Raw genomic sequence first — 19,367 nt, 5'->3', positions numbered from 1 at the left:
CGCCAGAGACCTGGGTTCAATTCCCGCCTCAGGAGACTCTCCATGTGGAATTTGCACGTTCTCCCTATATCTGCGTGAGTCCCCTCTGGGTGCTCTGGTTTCCTCTCACAATCCAAAAATGTGCAGGTTAGGTGAATTGGCCATGCTAAATTGCCCATAGTGTTAGGTGAAGGGGTAAATGTAGGGGAATGGTTCTGGGTGGGTTGCGCTTCGGCAGGTCGGTGTGGACTTGTTGGGCCGAAGGGCCTGTTTCCACGCTGTAAGTAATCTAATCTAATCTAGTCCCAGTTTCCTGCACTAGGCCCATAGCCTCGAATGTGATGACATTTCAAGTGCTCGTCCAAGTTTCGTTAAAAGATTGTGGGGTTTGCCCTGTCAACAACCCTTCTAGGCAGTACATTCCAGACTTCCACCACCCTCCTGGTGAAAATGTTTTGCCTCAAATCCTCTCTGAACCTCCTGCTTTTCAGTTTAAAATTATGCCCCTTGTTATGACGCTTCAACTAAAGTGAACAGTTGCTGTCTAATCCTCCTGTCCGCGCCCCTCATAATCTTATATAGCTCCAACAGATCGTCCCTCAACCTTCGCTGCTCCAAATTAAATCACCCGAGCTTGTCCAGTCTCTCTCTAAGGCTGAAATGCTCCAGCCCAGGCAGCATCCTGGGGAATCTCCTCTCCATCCCCTCCAGTGTAATCACGTCCTTCCGATATTGCAGTAACCAGAACTGCACATAATACTCCAGCTGTGGCCCAACCAAAGTTTTATTTACTGCTCCAACGTAACCTCCCTGCTCTCTTAATCTATGCCATGACTAATCAAGGCAAGTTTCATATATGTCTCCTTAACTACTCTATTCACCTGTCACCTTCAGAGGTCTGCATCATCTCACATTTATCAGGATTAAATATTTTCTGCCACTGATCTGCCTGCTCCATTTATATCTTCCCGTATCCTGGCACCTTCCTCCTCACTGTCAACCATCTGGCCAATGTCTGTCATCTGCAAACGTACTTATCCCTCCTACTTCTGAATGTCAAAACCAATAATGGGACCTAGCACTGATACCTGTGAGACATCACCAGGCTCCAGTCACACAAACAGCCTTCTGCTACCACCCTCTTGCCTATCATGAAGCTAATTTTGGATCTATCTTGCCAGGTTACACTGGGTCCCATGAGCTTGATCCCATGATCCACTGCCAAGCCCCAAGCATCCGATGCCTGGAGGAAGAACACCTCATCGTCTGCCTTGGAACTGTCCAACCCCATAGCATCAGTGAGGATTTCACCAGTTTCCTCATTTTCCCCTCCCCCCACCTTATCCCAGATCCAACCTTCCAACTCAGCAACGTCCTCATGACCTGTCCTACCTGTCCACCTTCCTTCCCACCTATCTGCTCCACCCTTCTCTCCGACCTATCACCTTCACCCCTAAAGTCATCTACTTATTGCATCCTCAGCCACCTTCCCCCCAGCCCCACTTCCCCCTCCCATTTTTCTCTCAGCCCCCTTCGGCCATCCCCTCATTCCTGATGAAGAGCTTATGCTCAAAACATTGATTCTCCTGCTCCTTTGACGCTGCCTTATCAGCTGTGCTTTTCCAGCACCACACTCGTCAACTCTGATCTCCAGCATCTGCAGTCCTTATTTTCTCCTCATGAGCTTTTTGCAGAGGAGGGAGTGCTGGATATCTGGAAATGCATAAAAGTGGATAAATCCCCAGGACCTGATCAGGTGTATCCTCGAACTCTGTGGGAAGCTAGGGAAGTGATTGCTGGGCCTCTTGCTGAGATATTTGTATCATTGATAGTCACAGGTGAGGTGCTGGAAGACTGGAGGTTGGCTAACGTGGTGCCACTGTTTAAGAAAGGTGGTAAGGACAAGCCAGGGAACTATAGACTGGTGAGCCTGATGTCACTGGTGGGCAAGTTGTTGGAGGGAATCCTGAGGGATAGGATGTACCTGTATTTTGAAAGGCAAGGACTGATTAGGGATAGTCAATATGGCTTTGTGCGTGGGAAATCATGTCTCACAAACTTGATTGTGTTTTTTGAAGAAGTAACAAAGAAGATTGATGAGGACAGAGTGGTAGACGTGACCTATGTGGACTTCAGTAAGGTGTTTGACAAGGTTCCCTATGGGAGACTGGTTAGCAAGGTTAGATCTCTTGGAATACAGGGAGAGACCGATGGAGTTCAATTTAGATAAATGCGAGGTGCTACATTTTGGGAAAGCAAATTTTAGCAGGACTTATACACTTAATGGTAAGGTCCTCGGGTGTGTTACTGTACAAAGAGACCTTGGAGTGCAGGTTCATAGCTCCTTGAAAGTGGAGTCGCAGGTAGATAGGATAGTGAAGAAGGCATTTGGTATGCTTTCCTTTTATTGGTCAGAGTATTAAGTACAGGACATTGGTTAGGCCACTGTTGGAATATTGCGTGTAGTTCTGGTCTCCCTATCAGAAGGATGTTATGAAACTTTTTTTTTAGGATACAGCGCAGTACAGGCCCTTCGGCCCTCGATGTTGCGCCGACCGAGTCCTACCTAACCTATACTAGCCCAATAACTTCCAAATGCCTATCCAATGCCCGCTTAAATGAACATAAAGAAGGAGAGTTCACCACTGATACGGGCAGGGCATTCCATGAACTCACAACCCGCTGTGTGAAGAATCTACCCCTAACATCTGTCCTATACCTACCACCTCTTAATTTAAAGCTATGTCCCCTAGTAACACCTGACTCCATTAGCGGTAAAAAACTTGTAAATCATTTCTGAATCTTTCAAGGATGTTGCCAGGGTTGGAGGGTTTGAGCTATAGGGAGAGGCTGAATAGGCTGGGGCTGTTTTCCCTGGAGCATCGGATGCTGAGAGGTGACCTTATGGAGGTTTATAAAATCATGAGGGGCATGGATAGGGTAAATAGACAAGGTCTTTCCCTGGGGGAGTCCAGAACTAGAGGGCATAGGTTTAGGGTGAGAGAGTAAAGATATAAAAGAGACCTGAGCGGCAACTTGTTCACACAGAGGGTGGTACATATATGGAATGAGCTGCCAGAGGAAGTGATGGAGGCTGGTACAATTACAACATTTGAAAGGAATTTGGATGGGTATATGAATAGGAAGGGCTTGGAGGGTTATGGGCCGGGTTCTGGCTGGTGGGACTAGATTGGTTTGGGATATCTGGTTGGACCAAAGGGTCTGTTTCCGTGTACGTCTCTACGACTCTATAATTTCCCATTTGGGACCTTGTGAAGGCCTTGCTGAAATCCATGTAAACTGGATGTAGATTTGCTCGCTGAGCTGGAAGGATCGAGCAAACCTACATCCAGAACCTGAACCTGAGCTATGAATCTTCTCAAAATTCGCTACTTATGTAAACTATGTCAACTGCCCTACCCTTATTTCAATAAGGCAATGAAATACAATATCACCAAGTTTGCATATGAAATGAAGCTTGGTGGGGAGGGTGAACTGTGAGGAGGATGCAGGGATGCTTTGCTGTGTGGTGGACAATTTTAAGTGAGTGGCAAACCCATGGCAGTATAATGGGGATAAATATGATGTTATCCACTTTGGTACCAAAAAGAGGAAAGAATATGTGAATGGTGATAGATTGGGTAAGGGGGAAGGTGCAATAAGACCTGGGAGTCATTGTACACCAGTTGCTGAAAGTTAGTGTGCTGGTGCAGCCATTGGAGAGAAGGCGAAAGTATGTTGACCATCATAGTGAAAGGAATTGATTGCATGAGTAAGGATGTTTTGTACAGTGCCTTGGTGAGACCACACGTGAAGTATTGTGTGCGGTTTTGGTCACCTTACCCGAGGAAGGGTATTCCGGCTGTGGACGGAATGAAACAAAGTTTACCAGATTTATTGCCAGGGCTGACGTATAAGGAGAGACTGGATCAGCTTGGACAATATTCATTGGAGTTTAGAAGAATTTGGGTGGTGGGGGTGGATGGCGTGAGAGATGTTGTAGAAGCTTAAAATTCTAACAGGTTTAGACAGGGTAAACATAGAAACAATGTTCCCAATGACCAGGGATTCCAGAACCAGGGTTCATAATCTAAGGATGCGGGGTAACGCCTTTAGGACTGAAAAGGGAAATTTCTTCATTCAGAGTGCTGAGCCTATGGAATTCTCTGCCACAGGAAACTGTTGAGTCCAAAACATAGTAGACTTTTCAAGACAGAAGGAGATATAGTTCTTTGTCGTAAAGGGATCAAAAGTGAAGTAATTTCACAGAGACCGGTATCCCATCACCAAGTCACCCTTCTACTTACATAGGTAGTGACCAGCCAGTCCCTACACTGAGGAGACCTTCTGAGACTCCTGTTTATTTTCTTCTTCTTTTTCTACAGTGAAGGGGAGGGTAGGGATAGACTCCTGCTTATTTTTTTTCTTTTTTTTGACAGTGGTAGTGCTTATTTTTCCCCAGCACCCATGTTGTGTGTGTGCAGGTGTATGACACAGTGAAGAAGAACAAGTGCATAAATCTTTATTTATATTCCACCACCAGGAAGAAAGGAAACACCAGACTGGCCAGTGACAAGCAGTTTAGATTAGTGTGGTGCTGGAAAAGCACAGCAGGTCAGGCAGCATGTGAAGACTGAGAGGGGATCTGATTGAGACGCATAAGATTATTAAAGGATTGGACACTCTGGAGGCAGGAAGCATGCTTCTGCTGATGGGTGAGTCCCGAACCAGAGGACACAGTTTAAAAATAATTAGAACAGAGTTGAGGAGCAATTTCTTCACCCAGAGAGTGGCGGGTGTATGGAATGCTCTGCCCCAGAAGGCAGTAGAAGCCCAGTCTCTGGATTCGTTTAAGAAAGAGTTGGATAGAGCTCTTAAGGATAGTGGAATCAAGGGTTATGGGGATAAGGCAGGAACAGGATACTGATTGAGGATGATCAGCCATGATCCTCTGCTATTTCCTAGTTCCTCACTAATATGTCCCCAGCCTCATTCTCTCTGTCTCTTCATATTTATATATTTTCCAGAAGCTCTTACCCTCCCTCTTGATATTACTTTTAAGTTTCCCCTCAATTTATCTTCCTTTTTTTTTCAAAAGTCATCTTTTGTTGGTTTTTAAAACTTCCCCAAACTTCTGGTTTTCTGCTAATACTTACCACATGGTGTGTTTTCTTTCAATTTGATGCTATCCTTAACTTGCCTGGGTAACAATGATTGGTTTAACTCCTTCCTAGAATCCTTCTTTCTCACTGTGATAAATTTTTGTGTGCTGTGAACTAATTTCTTAAACATCTACCATTGTCCCTCAACCGTCTCTGCTGCTAAACCCCTTTTCCAGTCCACTCCAGCTCTGTCCTCATGCCTTTATAATTACCCTTATTTAAGCTTAGCACAGTTGTTTCCAACTCTGGTTTGTCCCTCTCAAACTACATTTTTAAAAATTCATTCTTGGGACCTGGATATTGCTAGCTGGGCAGCATTTATTACCCGTCCCTATTTGCCCTTGAGACGGTGGTGGTGGTCTAAATTAGATTAGATTAGATTCCCTACAGTGTGGAAATAAGCCCTTCAGCCCAACCAGTCCAACCAGACCCTCTGAAGAGCAACCCAACCAGACCCATTTCCCTCTGACTAATGCAGCTAGCACTATGGACAATTTTAGCATGGCCAATTCACCTGACCTGCACATCTTTGGACTGTGGGAGGAAACCCACGCAGACACTGGGAGAATGTGCAAACTCCACACAAACAGTCACCCGAGGCTGGAATCAAACCTGGGACCCTGGTGCTGTGAGGCACCTCTGCACCACCGTGCTGCCCCTTTTGATTCTTGGACCACTGCAGTCCAAGTGTTGTAGGTTGACCCACAATGCCATTAGGGAAGGGATTCTAGGATTTTGACCCAGCAACAGTGAAGGAAAGGCGAAATATTTCTGAGTCGGGATGGTGAGTAGTTTGGAGGGGAACTTGCAGTGGCTGGTGTTCCCATGTATCTGCTGTCCTTGTCCTTCTAGCTGGTAGTAGTTGAGGGTATGGAAGATGCTGTCTAAGGAGCTTTGGTGAATTTTCTGCAATGCCAATTGTAGATCATACACACTGCTGCTACTGAGCGTCGGTGGTGGAGGGAATGGATGTTGGATGTAGTGCCAATCGAGTGAGCTACTTTTGTTCTGGAATGTGAAATTTTACCATGTTGTGGTCACTGTTCCCTAGGTATCTTTACTCTACCATCATTTATTAAACCTGCCTCATTACACATCGCCAGATCTAAAATAGTCTGATCTCTGGTTGGTTCCACCACATATTGTTTTAGGAAACTGTTCCAAATACATTCTATGAATTCTTCCCTGTGGCTACCTCTGCTGATCTGACTATCCCAATCTACATGAGGATTAAAATCACTCATCATCTGCCTTTGTTACATGCCCACATTATCTCCTGATTTATTCTCAATTCCACCATATAGCCATTGTTATAGTGGGGCCTATAGGCTACTCCTACCAGTGTTGTCTTTCCCTTTTTTTTCTGACCTCCACCCATAGGGATTCTATATCTTCCAATCTTGCTATCACTCTTATTCCATTTTATACCAGCAATGCTATCCCACCACCCTTTCTTTCCTGCCTTCAGAAAGTCACAGAACCCTGAAAATGTAGATCCTAGCTTTGATCTCTTCTGCTGTTAATTCATTTGTTATTCTGCATTTAAATAGTGCCAATAATTTTGTCTTTTAACCATTTTTCCCATTGTGACCTTATTTGCTGCTGTTGTCCCTTCCTACCCCACCCTGGTTATCCAAGCAGCCACCTCGAAATTCTGCCATATCCTTTACCTTTTTGTACTACATTCTCCTGAGCCTGGACTGTTGAAATTTTCCTGAGCTAGCATTCAATGCTGTTCATCCTGTGTTTGTACATCTGCCTTGCTTTACTAGCTGACCTTGCCATCTAAACCCCTCCCTCCTTGTTCTGCCTTCCACCCACTCATCATCTCTCTTATCATTATGGTATGGGCAATTGTCACTTTGACTATTTTTATTCTTTCCTGGGATGTGAGTGTTGAACAAAACCACCTTTGTTCCCCAACCCTGATTGCCCTAGTGAAGATAGTGAACTGCATGCTTGAAGTGCTGTAATCTGTCTGGTATAAGCAGACTCACAAAGGCATTAGGGCAGGAGTTCCAGGATTTTGACTCAGTGAGACTGAAGGAATGGGAATATATTTCTAAATCAGGGTGGAGAGTAGTTCGGAGGGGCACTAGTAGGTGGTGCCCTGTCCTTCTAGGTGGCCATGGCCATGGTTTTGGAAGGTGCACTTGGAGGAGCTTTGGCGATTTGCTGTCGTGCATCTTGTAGATTTTGTGCACTGCTGCCACTGTTTGTCAGTAATGCAGGGAGTGAATATTGAAGCCAATGGATAAAACGCTTATCAACTAGACTGATTTATCCTGGATCCTGTTAAACTTGCATGTTGGGACTGCACCAGTCTGGTCAGTTGGGGCATATTCCGTCACAGTCCTGCTTCATGCCTCAATAGATAGTCACATAATGGTTACAGCACAGGAGACCATTCAATTGTGGTTTCTGCTGGCATTCAGCAGTAGCTACTCAGCCATGTGATAGACTGCATGCCACACCAGGGCATTAATAGATGTCAAGGACCTAGCTGTTGGGAGCCCCATTGTATAGCTAACTTCAGGCTGAAGAACAATCACTTCACCGTAATCATTTCCTATCTTTAAACCACCTTCATATTGTCTTTTTTCTGCCTGCTTTTCCCAACTACCTTTTTGTATCCAGATATATTTAGTATTCAGTCCTGCCCTTGTTGAGCCAGTTCTCCATTCGCATGCCCATTTTTGTGGCTGAATCTCACCACCCGTCTTTACTGTGATCTCTGGATTCGAGCCCATCCACAGGAAGCCTAATTGAGACCTTATTGCAATCTCTTGTAATGCCTTAATACATTTCATTCTCAAGCTATTTGTGTTTTAATCCTGGTGTACCTTGATTATCTTTCCTTCAACTGCATCCTGGTTTCCAACCCCTTTACCTGAGTTTCAACCTGTAGCAGTCTAGGGCAAATATGCGGCATTCTTGCAATCTCCACTCGAGCAGATGTTGGTGTAAAGTACTTTGCTCAGAAAATAAGCAGTGTTCTTGTGCACGCTGTGTCTTTTCACATGAACAGTGTGCTAGTTCCATTTCATTTGTTTGTGCTGGAGGAAGTGTCATCCAGACTATGACAACTGCAGTCAGTTCTTCTACAACGCGATGGTTGCATTCTTGTGTAACGCCATGTTACAGAAAAATCACATATTAGAACTAGTGCTTAAAGTGTTGGAGCTGTAATCATGTTACAGCCAACACGTGTTTCTACAGTGTGAACGTTTAAAACAGCGAATTGGCATTATAACAGAACAACCTATATGTCATTTTCTTATTTTCATGCATTGTCCTTTGGAGATAAGATTTCTGGCATGTTCTGAAAGTATTGTTCATAGAATCCCTAGTGTGGAAACAGGCCACTCGGCCCAACAAGTCCACACCGACCCTCCAAAGAGTATCCACCCAGACCCATTCCCTACTAATTTACATTTCCCATGACCAATGCACCTAACCTATACATCCTGGAACACTATGGGCAATTTAGCATAGCCAATTCACCTAACCTGCGCATCTTTGGTTTGTGGGAGGAAACCGGAGCACCTGGAGGAAACCCTCGCAGACACAGAGAAAATGTGCAAGCTCCACACATACAGTGACCCGAGGCAGGAATTGAACCTGGGTCCCTGGCTCTGTGAGGTAGTAGTACTAACCACTAGGCCGCTGTGCCTTGCAGAGTAGGATTTGGCAGAATCTGTCATGAAACTTTGGTGGCAAGTGCTTCTCTGCACAAAGTCCAGTTCCGACCATTTGACGCCACATCTTGTCATCCGACCTGCCTCTTGCGTTAACAGCATATGCCTCTAGTTCACAGACAGAACGCAAAACAAAATTATATCCCTACCTTATCAGATGTTGCCCAGTGCTTTTTGCTCGTGATCAGGACCTTTCTTCATTTCACCTTTCCCATTCTATGAAGCACACAGACTGAGTCACATTCTGAAAAATGGTGTAACCCAATGAGAGCAGCATGCGTACTGTACTTGTGATCAAAGATGTGATGAACATTAACTGCATGCGTGTTGTTTCCTCTTTCTGAATAAAATTAGAGCTTAGCATCAAGGTTCTTGCGAAATGCCAAACATACTCTAAAAGTGTCAGCACTGTTTATGATGACATGCTCATGGGAACTGCTGCAAATGCACTGAAAGCAGTAGGTGTATGTGGGCTTGGCTGCTTCTTGGTTGGAGAACAATGCTGGAATTGGCACCGCTTCCAGAGCTGTGGTGTTAACATTCTGACGAAAAGCATGACATTCACGTCTGTGTCCAACAAAGGAAATTCATGACATCGATGATCTCTTTTGCAGATGTGCAGCCATGCATCATCTTTCATAATGTTACTTAAGTAGGTTTTCCTTCAAGAGAACTGAAAGAAATTTTGTCCACTGTTTTGAGATTTTATGGTCAGGAGCCAAAACGTTTGAGACTTGCTTTCCTCCAGCAAACACCTGCTCCTTTCAACATTCCAAATGCAGTTGATCTTCCTTGCATCTGTCTGGTATGCAGACTCTATTGACTTGTCCATTTTGGGTTGTCTCACAAGAACTCTGAGGACTTGGTCAGTAGACTATCTGAATGTTGATTCTGGTTTTGTGACTCAAATCAATATTGTAGCAGCCCATACTTATGTTGAATCACTTGGAGATGACTGACCCCTGAAGAAAATGTGAAAACTTTGCTTTGTTTGTCTTGATCAGGGATCAATCCATCATGATAGGTTAGAGGTGAGGGTAACATTCCCATTGTATATACCAAGGTCTCATTGTCCACTTTCTCACTGCTCCAACAGCCTAGCAAATAAGTTATGATCAGTTTTCAGTGCAATTTCCCTGCCTTTCAGTTACTGTACATTTTTCTGTGTCCTTGAAAGTCTTCAATTTCATCTTCTTGACAGGATTATGAGAACTGACATCTTTAGTGTTGTTGTTGTTACTTCTGACAAAAAGTCATGAATACCTCCTGTCCCTTTTCCTTGACCTCTTGAAGATCCCTGACTTTAATGCTACTGCAACTTGGTGCAGTCTTCTTTCTAAGAATTAACCATGTTTTGAATGATGACCTTGATGACATTCCTCTCATCCTGTTCTCTTGCTCAAATCAATGCACAATTCCACTGATGTTCTGTAACTGGCTAATCTTGATAGTTTCTGCTTCAAACAGCTCCCTTGAGCTGTGATGAGGTCCATCATTATGCTGCTGTCAACCCTTCCTTTTGTCCTGGAGCCATGATTGCCTCTTTGTTCAATAACTTGGTAGCATGCAGTCTGAGAGAAGTCACTCTTTTTCTGTCAGGGCATCAGATTGTCTTTCTTCTATTTCTGCATCAACATGTGGATGAATATCTTTTGAGCCAATATGCTGAAAGATGCACAGTATAGTTGACTTGGTCAGAAGCGAAATACCATAGCCCGCATGGAGGGAACACTTGAAATATGAAGATTCCACTGGCTACCCCGTTTGCTCTAATATACAGCAGCAGTTCTTCTACTATATCGATGTAACTGCTCAAGAATTGAGAAAGCCATGCTGTTTTTGCTATTGTTAAACACTTTGTCGCAAACAGCAAGTGTCTGGAATCTCCTGCCGTGGCGAATGTCATCAAAATTATCACTGGGACGACAGCCTGAAATTCAAGTGCTAGACTGGAAGTCGGGTCTTACTCATCATCGAGTAGAATATCAATGTAAGCCTGCCATCTCGGTCTCTAAAGCTTTAATAACAACCTGGCATGCTTGTGTTGTAATGATGGCCACTTAAAATACTATTGTCAGAACCCACCATAATCAGTTTGAATTTGATGATAGCCTACAGACTGACATCTGCAAATCTTTTTGCTAAAGCAAGGTATAAATGCCATTGCAGTGTGAAACTTTCCCCATTGGAAGACTAGTTCCTTGCACGCATAGGACGTTCCTGCAATGAAATCTCCTGAGCATTTGTGTAGGTTGCCTGGCACATTACTACAGCACTCTCAGCCAGTCTACATTTGTGTACAGCATCCATACCTTGCTTCAAGATTATGCTGAGTATATTGAGCTCATTTGGACTGGCATCTATAACTGGGAGGTATCCAGTGTTTGATTTCTGTGGCATTGAAGTTTTTTGAAGCAGGGTATTGAAGCCAGTTTGTTCAGGCAAAGCATTGTATTCATTTCTGAAAACTGAGGAAGTAAACTCCTCTTTGGATGGGCATGTGATTTTTCAAACCCTTTCTGTACTATCTTATCAAAATCTGTGCAATTGTTTATTCCCCACTAGACAAATCAATATTTGCAGTGGAATCTAATGGTTGTATGGATTTAGTTTGTATACTTTTCTTTAGGTACTTTTGGTTGATTTGCTGTGGCTGATTCATCCCTTTGAATTATTATGCTATTTGTGTTCAGACTTGTGCCCTTTCCTGACAATATCTGCCCACAGTATTTGCTTGATGCAGTTGAGAAAAAGAGCATAGAGAAATTCAGTGGCAGCTTGGTAAAGTTAACTGTTTGATTAAAAGCTGAATTTTTTTTTGCCAGTGACGAAATGCATGGGAGCTGTCAAAAGTCCTGGGGATTCAACTGTTAAGACGCAAGCAATCATTGAGGCAGTCAGAGTCTGAGAGGCTTTGAAGGAGTTCCAAACTAGATCTTTAGAAATGAAGAATTTGAATCCCTTGCAAAAGCGATAGAGCTTTAATGGGATTTGATGAGGCATGTTGTCACTAACATCTGGTGGTGTCCACCTTGACCGCATCGGTCATTTTAAGTGCACTTATCCCTGTGGGATATTAGACTGCAGTTTGTCTGTTAGTCATTTACATTGTTAATCATGAGCATCTAAGTTTTTTTTTGTACATAGTTTACATGCTATAGAATCATTATCTTCCCTGTTCGGTATACCTACTTAGTCGTTCTTCTGTTGTTTGTTTTATATAGTAAAGTTTTTTTTGGGTTTCAGTTCAACCTTGGTTCTTCCATGCATTCTATTCTTTAAAAGATTGTATGAAGTCAGCTCATAACAAAGATCCAGCTTGTCCAGTATGCTCTGAACTGGGATCATTATGCTATTCTTTCATTTGAGAAATTAGGTCTTGCAAAGGAAGTGTTGATGTCCTCTTTTTGCACGATGCATTTCTAAAACAAACTGTTTGGTTTTGTCATTCTAAGAACCTCCGGTTCTTTACAACCTTTCCCTCGATAACCACATCACAAGTACAGACATCCCCTCTGGTAGAGGTTGCTTTTTGGTAACAAACATTTGTATATCTCAGATAGTGGCTGAGATGATATCTCTCTTCAGGACTGACCAGATCTTCTCCACAGATGAGTAACAAGATTGCTTCATCTTTGCATCTCAATATTGAGAGGAACAGCATACCTGCCATTGTGGTCTCGCATTGTATCACCCCCCTCTTTTGGTCTCCACAATGTTTGTCTGTCTTGCCAAGAAAGCACAGCAAAGATGGGAATGCCTTGTAGGTATTCTCTTGTTATTGGTCATGATTGAACAAAGCTTTCGAACCTCCTCTCTGCTTTGGTTCTGCTTCAGCCAAACGAAAATGAAAAGTTAAGCTTTTAAAAAGTCAAGAAGTGGAGTGCAGATAGGGAATGAGGAGTCAGAGCATCAGGAAGAGAGAATGTAAATGGATGTGATCAACATTATTAATGATTCACCCAAAATGTTGCTTTTGGCATTTTTGTTGGGATATAGAGATGCAGGCACTATTCCATTGTGTTTCGGATGACTGCAAATCATGGTGCAATCATCAGCTCCAAATCTAAACTTCCATTTGCCTTTTCAGCCTTTGCGTCTCTTGTTCCAGTGAAATTATTGACCACTGGCGAAAATGTTGCCCAACTGCAATCTGAAAACAGAATTGATCCTTTGGCATTGATGACAACACATGTACAGCAAACCATTTCTCGGGAGCAATAGGAACAGAAAAGGCGGGACCTCAGACACTACCTCTCTTTCTGTCTTCACAGATGCTGCTTATTTCTAGCATTTTCTGCTTTTATTTCAGATTTCCAGCAACAGCAATAGTTCGATTTATTGATTGTTTTGTAGTACAGATAACATTGGCTAATTTTTGCGTAACTGTCACATGCATCAGTTGTGATTGGTAATAAAATTTGCGATCAATTACATCATCACTAGATTTTTGCATGTTTTTGTATGTTTCTCAATCATATTTACTCACTGTTTGAAGACAGGAGCATTGATTTTTGTGATGTGATTTCTAACTTTGCATTGTTATTTAAAGTGCTTCCAAAGTGGAGACAGTGAATGTGAATTGTTTGGACTTGTGTTCATACAGGTATCTACCTCCAAGCAGCACCATAAGCCATTCTGCAGTGTCATTTAGAGCTGCATACTAGTTGGAGAATGAGGTGCACGTGGGAGATTCCTGCATTGCATAGTGGTCACCCATTGCCCCTCTGCCTGCATGATCTTAAACTGCCAGGTTCTTGCAGTGCTCTTTCGCAACTTTTTTTTAACTTTCCGTGTTTTTTCTATCTTCTGCTGACTCCCTCAGACTTGCTGTCTGTCTCTGTTGATTCCCTGCCTTTAACTCTGGGACTCTGACATTCTTTCTCCTTGGGTTCTCTCTTGACTGCTGGACAAAGTCTCGGGAGTCCGAAGTTGAGTTGCTGTCTGAAGGATTCCTAGCTCTCCCTCTGCTCTCGCGCTGTTTTTAGCACTAGCACTAACATTGTCACACACGCACAAGCCTTGCTTGTGAACCTGTAGCCAAAGAACAAAGTTAAGACTTTGGAGAGGAGGCAGGGACACTGTCAACTATGAGACCATATCCAAGCATGCATCCGTCCCTTACTGGGAGAAAATTCAAAGAAAGCTGTGTCCGGTTTTTTAAAAAAAAAAATCAGGGGATGTGGGTATTGCTGGCTAGGCCAGCATTTATTATCCATCTCTAATTGTCCTCGAGAAGGTGGTATTGAGCTGCCGTATTGAACTGCTGCAGTCCATGTACTGCTTCAGTACCAGACATAAGGAACAGATAATGCTTTATATTTTGTTGTATTTCTCTGCACTCATCTTGCTGTCGGTTGAACTGGTCCTTCACTTGACCATTCAACTCTCTGTATGCGCGGTTTAGTTTCTCTGCAAAGTGATCTCTAACGGTTGTACTTCTTTTGCAGTATTCTAGCCAGATGAGCAGGGTGGATGGAATTTCCGATCTTCCCAGTGTCCCAGTAGGGGGACAACAACCACTCCTCGAGTATGGGAGAGCTGCTCAACAGGCATCTCTTGTTGACAATGCCATGTTACAAGACAACGCCAGTGAAGTTGGAATCTTGCAGGATAGCTCTGTAAGTCACGAAATGGTGGGTTCTCACCGCCTCCTCCAGAGCGGAACAATTAGCCATCAAGGAATGATAAGTAGCAGTGACCCAATGACTCAGACCATGTTAAGAAGTGCAGATGGACCAGACAGTCATGCTCCTGTTACTGTAACACAGAGTTTACCCTGTGCACCTCAAGTAAGTGCCTTTTCTCAAAAACTCTTTTAAAGAGCCTTGGGAGTCCCAAGTATACAAATCATAAAAAAGCTAATAGCTTAATTTGTGAGCTGACCAAAAAGTCTGTCGTCTTCGCCTCCATGCCCATTTCTTTGGACAAGGGTCCTCTCTCTGCTATGTAGAGCCTTTCACCTGACTCCAATATTCCTGTCCCACCTGGACCCCTCCCTCTGGCTGTTCACTGGCATTTTATCTCCTCTTTAAAAACTGCTGATGTGACATTGGTTGCCTTAATTTCTCTGCTCCCCTCACTCACTCAAACCCGTCTACCTATGAGCTTGCTGCACTCCATTCTCTCAGGTTCAGCCTCTATCCTGTTTTCAAACTGCCAATAAGGGAGGGTGCGATTGTCTTTTGGCGTGCAGACTTCTACCTGGCAGAGGCTGAACGCCAGCTCTCAGACACTTGCTCTTATCTACCTCTGGACCATGACCCCATCACTGAACACCAAGCTGTTGTTTCCAGGACTGTCATGGACCTCCTCCCTTTATGGAGATCTCCCCATCACAGCTTCCCGTCTCTCAGTTCCCCCAACCGTGCCTGGTCTGTTTCTCCATCCTTCCCAAAATCCACAAACAGGACTGCCCAGGCAGATCCATTGGTTCAGCCTATTCCTCTCGCACTGAACATTTTTCCTATCTTGAGCCTATTCACCGCCCAACGGTCCAGTCTGTTCCACTTAAATCCATGATGTTTTCCCTAATTGATAGGCCAGTAGTGGGAATGTCGTTGATGATTGCACAATGTTTAGTTCCATTTGTGGTTCCTTGTATTGATGTAGTCTGTGCCTGCAAACCCTGGAAAGCATTCAGACTTGGACTGATTGGATAGATGGTAGCATTAGCAGTAATACTACTGCACTAGTAATCCAGGCAGCTAGGCTGATGCTCTGGGGATAAGTTCACATCCCTCCTTGGTAGCTAGGAGAATTTTAAAATCAATTAATTTATAGGTCTGGAATAAAAGATTCGTCTCTGTAATAATGACCAGCTAATTGGAAAGAGTTTTCCTGCCTTAGCTTAGCTTGTCGTGATCTTGTATACCCTTTATCAAATCTCTGCTCTTTTACCAAGGAGAACAGCCCTCGCCTTCCCAACCTAACTGTGTAACTAAAATATCCCATTCTTTTCCCTGTAAAGCATTTTAAGTAATTTGATTGGTTGTATAAATGATGATAAGATTGTGAATGTCACTGTGCAGTTTGCCTGTCACAAAGGGCAGCATGTTCCTATTTTGGGGCTGGCAGTCTTGACCTTATGAATGTTTACATTGGCACTTTAACTTTAAATGTATTATGGCTGCAATTCAAGACCTAGGAAATAAAGTGTGTGGGTAAGCAAAATGCTTATTACTGTACAGGTATGCTTTCTCAACCAAGTTTCTATGTGATACCTCAGGATTATCAACTTAATCAGAAAGATGGCATTGGGGGAATATAATTGATGTAATAATTTTTTGAAGAGTAATAGATTTGTCATCTTACAAAATGCCTGATCAGTTAACTAATAAAGTTCTCATCGGTCTGCTTTTATTGGTCAGGGCATGGAGTACAAGAGTCAGGAAGTGGTGTTGTGGCTGTATAAACTTTGGTTAGGCTGCACTTAGAGTTTTGCATCGAATTCTGGCTGCCACATTACAGGAAGGATGTGGAGGCTTTGGAGAGGGTGCTGAAGAGGTTTACCAGGACGTTGCCTGAATTAGAGGGTATGAACTATAAGGAGAGGCTGGAAAAATTAGGGGTGTCTTCGCTGGAGCGGCAGAAGTTGAGGGGAGACCTGACAGAAGTTTATAAACTTCTGAGAGGCAAAAGTAGGGTTGACAGCCAGAATTGTTTTTCCCCAGAATTGAAGTGTCTAATGCTCGGGCGGCATACATTTACAGTGTGAGGGGGAAAGTTCAGAAGAGGTGGGAGGTGGCAAGTTTTTTACACACAGGTGCCTGGAATGCACTGCCAGGGGTAGTGGTGGAAGTAGATATAATAGGGGCATTTTAAGGGTTTTTTGATATGAATGTCTATAACTGGAAAAGCGCAGCAGGTCGGCAGCATCCGAGGAGCAGGAGAATCGACGTTTCGGGCATGAGCCCTTCTTCAGGAAGAAGTCCTTCCTGAAGAAGGGCTCATGCCCGAAACATCGATTCTCCTGCTTCTTGGATGCTGCCTGATCTGCTGCGCTTTTCCAGCAACACATTTTCAGCTCTGATCTCCAGCATTTGCAGTCCTCACTTTCTCCATGCATATCTATAAGCAAGGAATGGAGGGATATGGACCATGGGCAGGCAGAAAGGATTAGTTTAATTTGGCAGGATGTTTAGCACAGCATCATCATTGGCCATTTCACCAGGGGAACCTCCTTGCTGTTTGAATAATTCCATTGGATGTTTTACTTCTGCCTGAGAGAAAAGTTGAGACTTCAGTTTAACATCTCATCTGAAAGTTGCCACCTGTGACAGTGTAACAGTCCTTCATTGTGATACTGGGGTGGCACGGTGGCTCAGTGGTTTGCACTGCTGTCTCGCAGCGCCAGAGACCCGTGTTTGAATCCAGCCTTGGGTGACTGTCTGTGTGGAGTTTGCCACATTCTCCCTGTGCCAGCATGGGTTTACTGCAGGTGCTCTAGTTTCCTCCCACCATCCGAAGATGTGCAGGTTAGGTGAACTGGCCATGGGAAATTGCCCATAGTCTACATGGATGTGTAAGTTAGATGCATTAGGCAGGGGACATGTAGAGTAATAGGGTAAGGGGATAGGCCTGAGTGGGTTACTCTTTGGAGGGTCAGTGTGGATTTGTTGGGCCAAGTGACCTTTTTCCACACTCTAGGGATTCTGTGGTGTTGCATGGATTACGAAGTTGCTGGAGTGGAGCTTGGATTCATGACTTTTTTACTCAGTGCTATCACTGAGCCACAGCTGGCATTGTACACCAAGGGCATAGCAGTGTCAATAGTGTAGAGAGCCACAGACTGGTCATGACTATTGTGTCCATTGTATTATATCACCTTGCGCTTGTTTTCTGTGAAACCTTCTTTATGTGTTATTTCTTCTCATCGAAGGTACTGGGGAAAAGCAGGGTGCTTGAAGGAGTTGAACAGCTTGATGGAAAGAAGCAGCGAGAACAAGATGACATAGAAAAATTGAGAGAAAATGAAAATCTTTTGAAGCTTGGAGAGAATGAAGAATTGCTGAAGCTCAGACAGCATGAAGAATTGATGAAGAAACAAAAGAGTAAAAAAATCCGTACTCCTTCCAAAGTAAGTTTTCAGTGGTTTTTGTAAAGATTGTGGCCTGGAGTTTCTGCTTGGGATGTGATTTGGAGAATGCACTGAAAGCGGCACTGGTCTTGCGGAGGAGAAACTCCATGCAAGTCCTCTTTGCATAAGATTCTTATTTGCATTGGACCAAATGTAAGCCCTTGTTACAGGAACCAGCACAATCCAGCAGCAGTATTGAGCATAATTATTGGGTCCTCAATATTACTGAATTCAGCTCACTTAATGAGAAACATTGGCCAAAAATTTACTGCAACTGAAGAAGTAGGCCCGTCAAGAGTTTCAATGGCTGTTGGTCACAGAATCAGGAGACTGAATTTGAATTCAGATTAATTTAATCATATTATTGTGACAACAGACTGATGAGAAACCGACATGAGTGAAGCTACTGTTGATTGCTGGAGAGTGCAGATCAGGTCAGTAGCAAAGGATCTATGTGATCTGTGATTCTGGACGCAATGTGATGAGCCATCCTTGGACAGGCACGGTTGGAGGAAACCTGTTGTGCTGACTGGGTGGAGTTGTAGGGGTTGGTGGGGGGTGGGGAGGGTGGGGATATGTGGTAGGCTTTGTGGGCAAGAACAATCCTGATAAGGGGATATTTGAAACTGAGTCAAAGGCCATGGAAATTATGGCATTAAGTTGTAATCGCAGAATTTTTTTAAGGTGTAGGAGGAGGCTCTTCAGCCCATCTTGGCTTCAAAGGTTTTATTATCCAATCCGGCTCCATCATCTACTGCTAATCTTCGGCCTTTTTCCCCCCATATCTCTGCACATCTTTACTATCCAAAAAAACCATCCAATGTCCCCATGAGTGCCTCAATTGAACCTGCCTCCACCACATTTCTTTTCATATTACCCTTCCTAATCTTGTTTCCTTTCTAAGCAGAAACAGCCTCATCCTATTAACTCTGTCCACCCTGCTCGTGATTTAAAAAATCTTTATCAGACTCCTCTCAGCCGCCTTCTCTCCAGGGAGCACAGTCCATTCTTCTTTAATTTCTCCTCATCGCTGAAGTTTCTCGTATGTGTAACCATTCTAGTAAATCACTTCTTCACTCTCTCTGATCCATTCACATATTTATTATAGTGAGGGGGCCCATAACTGTACACAATCCTCCAGCTGAGGTCTAAAAAGTGTCTTGTATAAATTCAACATCACCTCCTTGTATTCTGTGCTCCATTAATAAAGCTGAGGACACTGTATATTTTATTGAACTCTTCATCTGTCCTGTTATCTTCTCTGCCCATGGATGCACTGAGATCCCTGCGTTTCTGCACCTCCTTTAGAACTGAACCCTTGTATTGTCTTTCATTGTTCTTCCAAAGTGCATGACGTCACAATTCTCTGCATTGAATTTCATCTGCCACCTACCCGACCAATCTACCAACTTGTTGATGTCCAGTTGGAGTTCTGAACCATCCTTCTCG

At 43.7% G+C, this 19,367-nt stretch overlaps 1 protein-coding gene across 4 annotated transcripts in view; it reads left to right on the top strand.

The window, feature by feature from the left end:
• LOC132805699 (zinc finger protein 148-like) overlaps positions 1-19,367 on the top strand; it is a 77,062-nt gene that overhangs the window by 7,033 nt on the left and 50,662 nt on the right. For 3 of the 4 annotated variants that reach the window (XM_060820887.1, XM_060820888.1, XM_060820886.1), the window contains 2 exons: positions 14,290-14,631; positions 17,721-17,918. In XM_060820887.1, coding sequence (XP_060676870.1) covers positions 14,302-14,631; positions 17,721-17,918 — 528 coding nt within the window. In that variant the 5' untranslated portion in view covers positions 14,290-14,301. The remainder of the gene's footprint in view (positions 1-14,289; positions 14,632-17,720; positions 17,919-19,367) is intronic. The other variant, XM_060820889.1, reaches the window with a different exon arrangement.

This window comes from Hemiscyllium ocellatum, chromosome X (genome assembly GCF_020745735.1).
Source record: "Hemiscyllium ocellatum isolate sHemOce1 chromosome X, sHemOce1.pat.X.cur, whole genome shotgun sequence".
NCBI classification, from domain to species: domain Eukaryota; kingdom Metazoa; phylum Chordata; class Chondrichthyes; order Orectolobiformes; family Hemiscylliidae; genus Hemiscyllium; species Hemiscyllium ocellatum.
The sequence above is the reverse complement of the archived record's forward strand: the minus strand, read 5'-3'. Positions and strand labels throughout refer to the sequence as shown.